General features: G+C 34.6%; 1 protein-coding gene across 2 annotated transcripts; it reads left to right on the top strand.

Moving 5' to 3' along the window:
- Nucleotides 1-133: 133 nt before the first annotated feature.
- Nucleotides 134-13,629, top strand: LOC134252102 (WD repeat and SOCS box-containing protein 1-like). 2 transcript variants are annotated; one of them, XM_062734553.1, is made up of 10 exons: nucleotides 196-250; nucleotides 483-566; nucleotides 5,375-5,546; nucleotides 5,709-5,992; nucleotides 6,358-6,590; nucleotides 9,133-9,305; nucleotides 9,912-10,025; nucleotides 11,388-11,498; nucleotides 12,195-12,247; nucleotides 12,437-12,566. In XM_062734553.1, exons 2-9 carry the CDS (start codon nucleotides 509-511, stop codon nucleotides 12,205-12,207), a joined length of 1,158 nt encoding a protein of 385 aa, XP_062590537.1. In that variant the 5' UTR covers nucleotides 196-250; nucleotides 483-508; the 3' UTR covers nucleotides 12,208-12,247; nucleotides 12,437-12,566. The 2 variants fall into 2 exon arrangements, with proteins under 2 accessions (XP_062590528.1, XP_062590537.1); XM_062734544.1 differs by lacking the exon at nucleotides 12,195-12,247 and having other exon boundaries at nucleotides 134-250; nucleotides 12,437-13,629.
- Nucleotides 13,630-13,887: the final 258 nt, after the last annotated feature.

The raw sequence follows: 13,887 nt of genomic DNA, 5'->3' as shown, positions 1-13,887 counted from the left end.
GGAAAAATTCAGCAGTCGTACAACTATTTCTAACAACCGAAATATTGATGTAGAGAGAAATAATAAAATAAAAAATGAGTTAAAGGGCCATGTAAATATGATATCAAATGTCAAATAAATGTTATTTTTGCAGAAAACGCATATATCGCCAGATGTCGCGTATACACTGGATTACCCGAATAGGTTTGAGAGCGAACACTAGAAATCCAAGCTGGGCACTTGAATGTCCGTAGGATATTGGGAATATATAGTATGTACGCTTGTTTCCTATTTAGAGAAAACACATGACATTATTATTGATGTCTTTAAATGTATTGAAACTGCAATATATTTTATAAAAAAGTTACTTTCTGAAATGTACGTCAAAACGTTATTTACGTCAAAACATGAACATTGGCAGAAGGCCAGAATTCATCAATAGCATGTAAAACGTCACGTATTATGATGCAAATGCTAAATAATGTTTAATTCCTACTTTATAGGACAACCGAATACACCCGTGAATTAAATGAGAAATACGACTTCCACGCCAACCAGTTTTAAGGACTGCCAGCCAAATGAAATAGGTATATTTTGTCAAGATCATGTAAGCTAAAAACTCAGCGTTTCTGATACAAGTTTATCGTTTGTTTGTCACCTTTTTAGGTCACCTGAGTAACTCAGGTGACCTATTGCTATCTGTTTTCGTCCGTCGTCGTGCGTAGTGTGTCGTGTGTTAACATTTGAACATTTTCAGCTTCTTCCCTGAAACCACTGAACCAATTTCAACCAAATTTGGTAAACAGCATCTATGGATGAAAGGGGACAAAAAATGTGAATTTTATGGTCCCCGCCCCCTGTGGCCTGAGGGATGGGGCAAAACCACTAAAATTATTGCAATCTTTAAAAATCTTATTCCAGAGTTCTTGAAATCTTTTGGTCCTGTCGGCAAGACAGATAAGAACAACCAAGGACCGATTACTTTGCGTTCTGTGTCAGTCCAAATGACTGGTAAATGTTGACAGAGGAACTTGTGAAAATATGACTAAATTTCATACCAATTCTCTATAACATCTGATGGTAATCTTTCAAACTCTTTTCTGCAATCTTATAATGGCTTCTTCGATGAACGCAAGTGTCAAACTATGATTGGTAAACTGATAAAACAGGTTTGTTGACGATGCTACACTAAGCCAAGTGAGAAAATCAAACTAGATTAAACAAGAGGCCCAGGGGCCACAGCGCTCACCTGAGAACATCTGGTAGGAAAAAGCACATATCAGATCAGAACTGAAAGATTACTGAGGTTGGGGGGGGGGGGGGGGGCTTGAATTTTAACCCCCCAGGGGGTCATGATTTGAACAAACTAGAATCTTCAGTACCTGAGGATGATTCCATATAAATATCACTAATCATGGCTTTGAAGTACTTGAAAAGAAGATTTCAAAAGGTTTCCCTATATATTCCTATATAAAACTTTGGTCGGCCATTTTGGCCCCACCCTAGCCCCGGGGGTCATGATTTGAACAAACTTTAATCTACACTACCTGAGGATGATTCCACACGAGTTTCATCTTTCCTGGCCCAGGGGTTCTTGAGAAGAAGATTTTTTAAAAATGCCATTAATTTTTCTCTAATTCATAATTATCTCCCCTTGGAAAAGGGCGTGGCCCTTCATTTGAACAAACTTGAATCCCCCTTACCTTGGGATACTTTGTAGCAAGTTTTGTTGAAATTGGCTCAGTGGTTCTTGAGAAGAAGATGAAAATGTGAAAAGTTTACAACGACGACGACGACAGACAAATTTTGATCAGAAAAGCTCACTTGAGCCTTTGGCTCAGGTGAGCTAAAAACTATGAAGAAAATCGACCCTCGAGATAACTCAAAGAAAATTGACAATCAAATCAGCATGAAGTGTGCAATGTTTATTGAAACATGGTGCACAATGTATTGATAATAAAGTCGAACAAAGTTTTCATCCTTTTATTTAATTTGTATTTTTTGGACTGATAGAAATCTGTCTGCACTGAAAAACTTCACATGGCAGTCAGTCCAAATGACTGACAGCGGAAAAAAGATTTCAAGAACTCTGTTCTTCTTTACTCCTGGACATCAAGCAGGCAAACTGTTGGCATGAATGTAATGAGCATTGAGTCCTCTACCAGAATTGTGAAATTCATGGCCCCATGGTCAGGGGTTCTAGTGCTAGGGCAGGGCTATATAGATTATATAGTGAAAATGCATTATTTCTTTGAACATCTTCTCTGCTCCTGGGTATTAAATAAACTAACTAAGTACATAGTTATGATGAGCAAGAGTGCCTCTTCAAAAATTGTGAATTATATGGCCCCAGGGTCAGGGGTTCTGGTGTTACTGCAGGGCTCTATTGATTATACAGTGAAAATGCATTATTTCTTTGAAAATCTTCTTCTCTGCTTCTGGGTATTAAATAAACTAACTAAGTACAGTCACAGAGTTATGTTGAGCAAGAGTGCCTCTTCCAAAATTGTGAATTTTATGGCCCCAGGGTCAGGGGTTCTGGTGTTAGGGCAGGGCTCTATTGATCATAAAGTGAAAATGCATTAATTCTTTGAAAATCTTCTTCTCTGCTTCTGGGTATTAAATAAACCAACTAAGTACATAGTTATGTTGAACAAGAGTGCCTCTTCCAAAATTGTGAATTTATGGACCCAGGGTCAGGGGTTCTGGTGTTAGGGCGGGGCTCTATTGATCATATAGCGAAAATGCATTAATTCTTTGAAAATCTTCTTCTCTGCTTCTGGGTATTAAATAAACTAAGTTAATACATAGTTATGATGAGTAAGAGTGCCTCTTCCAAAGTTGTGACATTTATGGCCCCAGGGTCAGGGGTTCTGGTGTTAGGGCGGGGCTCTATTGATTATATAGTGAAAATACATTAATTCTTTGAAAATCTTTTCCTTTGCTCCTGGGTTTTATGCCAATGATCCAAGTATATATATTTATGATGAAGAAAGGTGTATCTAGCAAAATAGTTATATTTTATGCACCCCTGGGTCAGGGGGTGGGGGGTTACGTAATTTGAAAATAAATTAATGCTTTGAAATCTGCTCTTTGGTATTAATCAACCATTTTATGATAAAATTTGCAAAATTTTGAAATATGTGGCCCCAGGGTCAGTGGTTCCTTTGGGGTGAGGTGCACAACTGGTTATAAAGTGGAAGTGCATTTTCTCTTTGTTACTCTGGTCTACCTCTGGGTATTAAGTAAACAGAGTAAGCAATGGTGCCTCTTTCAAAATTGTGAATTGTGAATTTCATGGCCTCTGGTTTAAAACACGAACCAGAATTTAATTCTTTGAAAGTTGTTACACAATACTCAGATGACCTATAAGGCCCGTGGGCCTCTTGTTAATTTTTAACATTGTCAACTTCTTTTCAAAATAAATTTGGCTATTGTTAAACATTTTTTGTGAAGACTCCTTTATGACAATGTGGCATTTTGCATTAACGGAAGAGAAGGGGGAAAAAACAAGTGTGTTGATCTTTTATCAGTTTGGATAGTTCAGATCAACACATGCTTCACAAATAAAGGCAGGGGAACCAAAATGAAAGGTCAGAGGGACTTAAGGTAATGGCTTTTAAAACCTAAGCCCATGTTATGACGGGCATTGGCCAAATATTGAACCCTGACTGCTACATGTGCTGTATTGGGTAAAAAGTTCTTAATTTGGACATAAAACTACATAACATAAAGAAAAGGGGAAAAAAACATAGAGGTTTAAAATCTTATATACAGTTAAATTTGCCTCATAGAATCTTCTCCATATGACACTTGCACCAAATTTGGATTAGTTAACGAATGAAAAAGGCGAAGAGAAGTTTGTAGAAAATTACTTAAGTCAGAACAGTGGTAATTACTTACAGAATTTGATTAATTTTTAGTCTTTCTTTGAACTGAACCAATTAGACCTCATCAAGAAGATAAAGGTAATTTGGTCATAAAAATTTGTACCTGACAAATAACAATCCACATTACTGAAGATAGTGTATGCTAGTTTAATGATTAGAAACTCTTGACACTCAGGTGAGCATATAGGCCTATGGATTTTTTGCATATATAAAAGTATTTTTATTTAATATAATTCTTATTGTATATTTAGGAGTCTGTAGTATAGGTCCCTCCCTAATTACTCTCTGGGAAGGGGGACGGTTTCCCAGTACGGGGAGTTCTGATATAAATCTTATCAATCATGTTATGTTCTGAATGGACAGATTTGTGGGATTTTGCCTTGTAAAACAAGGGCTTTGCCATTACATTCACATGAGAGTGGGGTATCATTTTGTTAGCTCAGTGCTCACAGTATCTCTATAGGTTAAAAATTGTTTGCTATTCAAGAATGTCAGATTTAGATCCATTTCTACATTGACATATTAATTAACATGTGGTGATTACCCTCGAACTGTTTGTTTTATACTTGAAGTCTTAATGATGTTAATATTATTTATGCAAAGAAGTAATTTCTTGGGTTGAAATATGCTGTTTGTCAAAAATATAGTTGAAATATGGTTTAGAGTGTATATGGAGCCACAATCAGGAAGTCTGAAGTGTAAGAAATTCTATTATCAGTAGGAATAATTATTTTGGTGACCCTGCGCAGTTAAGGTCTCGTGGCCTTTTGTTTTATTGTAACAGGAAGTTGACTGCATTTCTGACTTACATATTTAAAATTTCTGTAGGATAAAAGGTTAAGTATCTTCTTCAATGTAGAATAGAATGACTGTGTGTAATAGATATAAATATAGAAGTATGGCAGGACATGGCAACACGGCTAATTAAGATCATGTAATCAATTTACAAGTAGATGTACAAGACAATAGTACCAATTTAAGGACAGATAATACCAACAAAATTATGGATGCCTGGATTAATCCTTTCTGGACTAATGATGCAAATATCAAATTTCTCAAATAGTAAGAAATTGAAAAATTTCTTTGATGTTCAAAAGTTTACATTTCTGCAATCATCCCTATAAAATTGATACAGCTTTTCATCTTTTTATGAGACATTATTGTTGAATTTTATGATGAAAAATTAAAATCTTTGTGTTTAAACTTTTTTAGGTGTATATGTATACAAATGACTGAAGTTGTAATTTGCATGATTTTTTAAAGTTTGATTTTATCATCAGAATTCATTTTTTTATTAACAAGAATAATTTTGAATATAATCATTAGTAATAGTATCTGAAAAAATTCCAGGTCATCTGAAAAAAAAATTATGCTGGAATTACTTGACATTTAGAACACTACCAAAAACATTAACTTACAATTAATTTGTCATTATAGTATATATTGTATCAATTTACTGAGCATTTCAAATTGAAATTCGATCTGAATGTTTTTTTTATTTTCAGAGCTGGTGTGTGCGGTCGACGAGCTAAAGCCTGTCAATGGACCGTCATCGTTACACAAACCTGGACTAGAGACATGGTCATGTGCCTGGTCTAACGACAACTCGTACTTTGCTTGGTCCTGTGGAGATAAATTTGTCCGCCTTGTTCCGTGGGACAAACAGAATGGAAGATTGTAGGCAGTATTTTATTTTCATGAAATCTGAATGTATTTCACTTATGGAATAATTTTAGTTGCTATTCATAATTTAGTGCTAGTGAAATATTAATGTGAATGAATGGTCTCTTGTTTTGATATTTTAAAATTTTATGTAAGAAACAATATGTCTTCCTATAGGAATAAGAGGGCACGTCAGTACTCTAGTGGCTCCACCAATGATGCAGATAATGTAGAGATTCTACTGGAGAACGAAGACGAGGATCCAGATTCTGACCAGGAGCAGGAGCGACCTATATTTCTGATTGATTGTAAGGATTACGTGTGGGCGGTGGCTTTTGGGTCTGGCGATTCCGTACGCAAGGATGACAGTCAGTCCTGGAAGAGAGTGAAGATCAACACCAGCTCCATTCTGGCCACAGGGTTACAGACGGGGAGGATCAAACTGTGGGACTGTATGACAGGTCAGCATCATTATAGGAACAGCATGTAAGCTGTATTTCTCTGGGTAAAGTATGCAGGTTGCTTTTATGTGAAAGGTATACAACATCCTGTGATCTTTGGTCTATGAAAAAATCCAAATGATTTTAACAATTCATACAGACAAAGATAAATATTTTCTCTTAGTATTGTTCTTGATAAGATTTTTAGGTAGCACAAGATATATATATTCAGTTTAGTGGGGAACATAGCCCAGTAGTCATAGATGTTTGGTCAGTAACTCAAAGGTTGTGGGTTAAAGCTGAACTATGGACACTTTAGAAATTGTTTTGTCCTTAGTCCATGCATATAAGTTGAAAGGGTGAATTTTATTATTTAATTCAAACAGGTAACCTGCTGTTGGAGTTACTAGATCACAAAGATGTTGTGCGTGGAATCAGTTTTGCTCCAGATGGTAGACTTGTCATGGCATCTGCTGCTAGAGACGGCACAGTGAAGTTATGGGACCTGAATGATGATGGAAACATGTACCAGACTCTGAGAACGGGAGCCAAGTGGAACAACTGCTGTAAATGGTCCCACAACTGTAAATACCTAGCCTGTGTGGGGAGTAATAAAGTGGTATGTTATACACAGGGGGCTACACTCTGATTTACTGTACAGTAGGTTAATACCCCATAAACAATTCATAAACTCATCTCTGTCTGTCTGACCATATATTATATGCCTTGATCCAATCTGATTAAAATCAGATCCTTTGATCTGCTCACATAGATCACTACAAAAGGATCTAATAAAAATATTCATTTAAATTTAGACCAATCAGAGAGATCAAACAACATTCGGGAAAATGAATGTAGAAGTGAAAGTAGCTGTGGAGAAGGTATTGTTTTGTATAAAACAGAGCTAAAAAACGAGGCAAAAAGCAAGTACTTATTATATTTCTGTACAGAAAAGACTGGTCATTCTCTTGACAGGCTACGAAATCTAGGTCACAATTTCCCATTTGTGTGTCATCGGGGATTTTACTGCTGTAAATGAATTCCGAGATACACGTACTTCTAAATTCTTGGAAGTGAACGTTTGATTGGATAATTGAAAGGTCACCAGGAGATGACCCTGAATGGGGTTTCTTCAGATCCTTGTGTAGCAATCTATGCGAGTGCATCAAAAGATCTGATTTTAATCAGATTGTGCCTTGATCGTGACAAATATAGAAAAGTAGATAATAGTTGTGTTTACTAGAGACCAGGTTTATTTTAGGCCAGGTCGTGAATACATGATTCAAAATATTCTAATGACCAGAGATGTGGAAAGACCAAGATTCAAGATGACTTAAGAAGTTAATTTAAGGTAAATGTCACTGCTAGAGAAAAATGTGAATTTTTTGTCCTGGACATTACGTAAGGGTTAATGTACGAGTAGAGCTCCATTCCTTAAAAGTAATGGAGCTGAGGCCCCAAAGGGGCCGAGGCCCATTACTTTTAAGGAATGGAGCGCTACGAGTATATTAACCTGCGTAAAATCTGCCTTTCTAAATGCTTGTATTTAATGTTTGTTAATATATGATAAAGAATATTTCTACGATACACTGTAAATACATGTAATTACATTACATATAAGTAGTATTCGATTCATATATATACTATAGAAATTAAGGCAAGAAAAGTGTACTGAAGTTAGTCTAAGTCAATGTGTTTCAACAGCTTCGATAGCTCAGTGAAATGAGTACCCGACTCCAAAAATTAGGGTACTAGATTCGATTCTCACCATGGGCGCAATAATTTTCTTTATGTGAAAATTAACTTGATAAAATTTTCTAAGTTCTCTCCTCTGTTGAGGCACCGGAAGGAGAATACGAACATATTACAAATTCTGTTTCAATGTAATTTGCAACTCTCCATTTCAACAAAAAAATGGAGCACTTAAACAAAAGAGTGACATCACAAGTGGATATCACTTTGTGAGAAACAAGAATGCTTGAATTTTTAGCTCTGCTGGTCAGAGACCAGAAGAGCTTATGGGATAGTAATGCGTCTGTGGTCCGTCCGTCTGTCTGTCTGTAAACAATTTTTCAAAATGCTACTCCTCCTACAGTTTTGGTCTGATTTCAATATAACTTGGCACACAAGTAGACTACACTAAGATACATAATTCTGTGCAGTTTTTGATTTCGATGAACGGTGTTGCCATGGTTACTAAAAATAGAAATTTCTGTGAAATTCTTTCAAAATGCTACTCCTCCTACAAATTTGGTCCGATTTCAATATAACTTGGCACACAAGTAGACTACACTAAGATACATAATTTTGTGCAACAGTTTTTGATTTCAATGACTGGTGTTGCCATAGTTACTAAAAATAGAAATTTCTGTGAAATTCTTTCAAAATGCTACTCCTCCTACAGTTTTGGTCCGATTTCAGTATAACTTGGCACACAAGTAGACTACACTAAAATACATAATTCTCTGCATCAGTTTTTGCTTTTGATGAATGATGTTGCCATGGTTACTAAAAATAGAAATTTCTGTGAAATTCTTTCAAAATGCTACTCCTCCTACAGTTTTGGTCCGATTTCAATATAACTTGGCACACAAGTAGACTATACTAAGATACATAATTCTGTGCATCGGTTTTTATTTTGATGAGTGGCAAGAATCATTTTTCTATTTATTACTGTTTTAAAGTTTCAAGTCCCAACTGCTACTTTTCTCTTCCTTTGTTTTAAGTATAAACCAGTAGAGCTACAGTCTCGACAGAGATTTGGTTATTTGATAGGAGAGATCCTGTTTATGAAATAGGCATGTTATATGACATTATCTTTTATCATTTTGAAAATTAAGGTTGTTAAACTTTTATTACCTAATTCATCCACATATACTCTGCAAAGAATTGAGGGGTGGGGGTGAGCTTTCTCGCTATAATTTTTTGTTTCTATTACTTCTTGTATAAACTAAAAAATTATACTTGTTTGTTGAGAAGGTAAAAAATTTGAAACCAAAATTATTTTAAAGTTTGGAACCTAGTTAGGTGTAAGTAGCGAAGATTTTTTAAAAATGAAACTCTGTATAGAACTGATATTTTTTAATCAAGTAGATATAAAATATATCAAATTCTTTGTGATGGATAAAACTATATTTACTGTCTTGTATTTTCCTTTGTAGGCAGTGATTTGGAACATGGATGACACCTATAAACCTTTACAGTTGAGAGGTCATTACCATGACATCCTGTCATGTGACTTCTCACCTGACAGTGCCTTATTTGCTACAGCCAGTTATGATACCAGAGTGATTGTGTGGGACCCCTACACTGGGGACATGCTGGTAGAATTAGGGTGAGGGATTTATTTCTGGCTCATTTACTTGGGCATTTGATGTAGAGTATCTTTTTCTATCCTTTAGCAGTACATGTCTTCATTCGCACCTAAGTCTTCAGAAGTTCTGTCTGATTGAAATGAATTTATGTCTAATACAAATATATGTTCCTTTAACAAAAACAAGGCATACTCATTTTCACTACAAATTCTAAGAGACAGAACTTGTACGTTTTCAAAATACTTTTATGCAGTTAATGTTATACAAAACTGTATTAAAGTATGATAAACTAGAACTAGTAAACTACAGTTAAACTTTGGAATCTCTAACTTGGATATCTTCAATACCATGGATTTGTCGAAGTGATGTAGAAGTCCCAACCACATATTCTTTAGGTATTTTACCATCGATATCTTTAATCCTTAGATATCTCGAAGTTTTTCTCAGCCCCATCAGGTTCAAGATAACAAAGCTTGGCTGTCTAAGTAAACTTCAAAAAAAAAAAATGGCAGCTTGTACCAGTACCAACTTTTGTGATTGTTGATCAGAAATTTATTGCATAATTTTGTATGTTGAGCAAATTCAACTATATTTTCTTCTGACTAATTTACTAATTTCTGTTTCAGACACCTCTATCCTCCTCCCCGACCTATTTTTGCTGGCGGAGCCAACGAGCATTATGTACGAGGAGTGTCCTTCAGTAGAAATGGACTACAGTTGTGTTCAGTGGCTGATGATGGGTAAGAGAAACCTTGATGTCAATGGAATTATGGGATGAAATAAATAAACTGTTTTAAACATTTAGACTTATGCACTTTTAAGCAATTTATTCCATCATTTGGAGCCTATTGACTAAAAATGCACCCTTCAATGTATGTAACAGATGTCATCTTGGCAAAAAAATTAAAAAGTATGTTTTTGTAGTCCCTTGAATTTCAAATTATCTTGTGCAAATTTTCTGATAAAGTGTACTTGATTTACGTGAAATCAATCTAATTGTCAAATGTGAAAAAACAAAAAAAAATTGTTGCCTTGCATGAATTACGTATTGACCTTAGTTCCTGTGTTGTTGTCCCCCGCTTTTGCGAAAGCGAGGGGACATTAAATCTCATTCGTCTGTCTGTCTGTCCGTCAGTCTGTCAGTCTGTCCGTCACAAAAACTTTAACCTTGCCCATAACTTTTGATTTAGTGGAGCTATGACTTTCATATTTCACAAGTGTATTCCTTGTGACAAGACCTTTCTTTGGGTACCACCAAATTTGACCTTTTGACCTTGACCTTGGAGTTTGACCCACTTTTACACAAAAATTCCAAACTTTTACTTTGGCCATAACTTTTGAATAGTAGGTACTAGGACTTTCATATTTCACATATGTATTGTTTGTGGCAAAACCTTTCATTGGATAACAACAACCTTGACCTTTTGACCTTGATTTTGGAGATTTACGTACTTATGAAAAAACTTTAACCTTGACCATAACTTTTGAACAGTGAAGACTAGGGCTTTTGTACTTCACATATGTGATCCTTTTGAGAAGACCTTTCATTGGTTACCAATAACTTTTACCCTTTGACCTTGACCTTGGAGTTTTAACTACTTTTTAAAAATACTTAAACTTTGGTCACAACTTTTGAACGGTAGATACTAGCACTTTTATATTTTACATATGTATTCTTTGTGGCAAGTCCTTTCATTGGATATTAACAACTTTGGACTTTTGACCTTGACCTTAAAGATTTATGTACTTATGAAAAAACTTAAACTTTGACCATAAATTTTAAACAGTAAGGGCTAGGGCTTTCATACTTCACATATGTAATCCTTGTGAGAAAACTTTTCATTGGATATCAACAACTTTGACCCTTTGATCTTGACCTTGGAGTTGACCTACTTTTAAAAAACTTTTTACTTTGGCCATAACTTTTTAACGGTCAGGATTAGGGTTTTCATCCTTAAAAAAAATCAACTTCTGAGTTTCTTTCTAAATAAATGACGTATGATAGGATGTTCATATTACACACAATATGTCATAAAAATAACATCTCACCCACAAAGACACCGAAAGCGGGGGACCACAATTCTTTGAATTTGCTTGTTTAGATATCTTCGAGTCTGGAATCTAGACGACCCCTCTGATCCCCAGTACATAGCTGAACATCACAACGCCCTCTGTTGTGCATTCTCTCCTCAGGGTCAACGAATCTCAGTCGGGTGAGTGTTTGTTTTAACAGTGTTGTCCTACATGTTTATAGTCTATAACTTGGTGAGGATATTTCATATACTGTATTTATGTTTATCATATATTGTTAATAAAATTCAAACACTTCTATATTCAATTTACAAATTCCGGGACCAAATTTGCCCCCAAACAATGTAATAACAAATATAGTAAAATGTTTATTTAAATAAAGTCCCCATAACTTTATTCTTCTCTGTGACTTTGAACCACACTTTTTATTACTGTTATAAAAACTAATGCAAAGTTACATATTGGTGATGGCAAAATTGTCTTTATTGAACCTTGACCTTCCTTGTGACCTCAGTCTTTCTAGTGTGTCATTTTGAATGTCTTGATAAATCACTTGAAAAAGTATTGAGCATATACTGTAGATATATTTACATATTCACATTTATTTATTTATTCACATTATGTAGTCTTGAAAATATATTAACAATTATTAATACAAGAATTTGTGACACAATTTTAAGAACATTGACAGTTGTATTGTCTGATCAGGATAAACTTTATAAAGTGGAATATTCATAAAAATACATATACCTCTTCAATATTTTAATGAGATGTGTAAAGACTATCATTGAAAATATCATTCCTCATTACAATGTATTATTTTGTTATTCTGCTCCTTTCTGTAAGAAGGAGGATGCTTATACTTTGTTACATTTCAGAGTACAGTTTTAAGTTCAAACCAGTAGAGCTACGGTCTCATCAGCGTCTTCTGGTTTGTTTTGTATGTTCTTTAGTGAAGATCAATGTTTTTAAGAAAAAAAGGAGTTTACAGGAATAGAAAAAAAATCAATTGTTATTATAAAATACTATAAAAATATCTCCAATACTATGTATCATATTAATCTTTTTCATTCTTAAAAGCATTTAAAATATTTGAACTGGGTATATGTGTTTGTTATAGGGATCGGATGGGCGGTGTAATCTTCTATGCAGTCCCCTCATGTGTTCCATCTTTACAACAGTTGTGCCGAATGACTATCAGAAAGCATGTGATTTCTAAAGAAGTAGACGTCCTCTACCTACCTGTGCGTTTGAAGGAATACCTTAAATATCATGATCTGTGATTCCAATGAGATTCAATCTTACATATGGCAACTTTATCACTGCATTAAATGCTGATGACATTCAGTGAACTATTATGTACATTGTATACATATTACAGTATTACACATTATTTTATATCTGTACATATGAGAGTTTAATCTCTATGATTTGAGTTTAACTATGTATCCTCTGCCATTTTGTTGAAATGTTTTTTAAAAAATTCTGTCAAACTTATGAGCTGTTATGTTGTCTAGGATGGGTGATGGAATGTCATATCTTTGGAGTTTTTCAGCATTTGTTTTGAAATACCATATTTAATATTCCATTTCAAAATATATTCGTTTATAAAATGTTATAGAAGCTTTAATATTTACAAGTGCAAGGTAAAAAACAAATTGCATTTTACCTCTTTAAAAAAATTGCATTAAGTTTCGTAAAAATGAAAACACATTTTTGCATATTTGCTGTTTTTTTCCTGTGAATGTTTATTTTTTTTGTTGTATACAAAGTTGTATATATTAAATGCCTTTTACTGTTGCATGTTCTAATTTTATCTCATTACATGAATACAGCTAAATTATTGCATGCTTAGAAGACACAATTAAACACAATGAAATGAATTGTGTTTAGAAAAAATACCAAATATGTGTACAAAATATACAAGTTTTTAAGGGTACTCTGTGAACTTCATACAGCCTCCTCCTCAACCCATTCCTTATAAGCACACAATGCAGACATACAATGATACATCAAGAGTGCAAAATATACAAGTTTTTAAGGGTACTCTGTGAACTTCATACAGCCCCCTCCTCAACCCATTCCTTATAAGCACACAATGCAGACATACAATGATACATCAAGAAAGCTAAAATGTTTGTGGAGTTTGAAAATGAAGTGAAATCGAAGATGTCAACATTTTTTTTAAATGCTCCAACATAGTGTTGATTGAGATTGGTGTACATGTACATAATTGCCCTTTGGATCTTGTGGATATATGAAGCGATTCTTGTAACTGTTAGAAAAAAATTAAAATCTTGAGTCACACAAGTATGAACCTTCATGGTCTCCATCAATATTCTTATCTCAACTGAGTCAGAATTTTATTCCTTCAAGAAAACAATAGGTGTGAATTTAATGGTTACTACCTCTGTAGGGCCTTCTGGACCAAAACCATCAAAACTATGGCCATGGCCATCTCGTAGGGCCCGCATTTAGCAATGAACTTGAAAATGTAAGGTAGCTGAAAAGGATTTTGACCTTGACCCTTGACATAAAAACTTTGTTTAAGGTCATTGCACACCCATTGAC

This window comes from Saccostrea cucullata, unplaced genomic scaffold (assembly GCF_032062105.1).
Source record: "Saccostrea cucullata isolate Sc308-1 unplaced genomic scaffold, CSIRO_AGI_Scuc_v1 ctg1, whole genome shotgun sequence".
Lineage (NCBI taxonomy): Eukaryota > Metazoa > Mollusca > Bivalvia > Ostreida > Ostreidae > Saccostrea > Saccostrea cuccullata.
The sequence above is the reverse complement of the archived record's forward strand: the minus strand, read 5'-3'. Positions and strand labels throughout refer to the sequence as shown.

Bases quoted from the DNA above. Each gene is read 5' to 3' on its own strand.
- LOC134252102 (XM_062734544.1), top strand. From the start codon at position 509: ATGAGAAATACGACTTCCACGCCAACCAGTTTTAAGGACTGCCAGCCA. The intron at 567-5,374 runs GTATATTTTGTC...TTTTATTTTCAG, and splicing joins CTGCCAGCCAAATGAAATAG to AGCTGGTGTGTGCGGTCGAC. The intron at 5,547-5,708 runs GTAGGCAGTATT...GTCTTCCTATAG, and splicing joins GACAAACAGAATGGAAGATT to GAATAAGAGGGCACGTCAGT.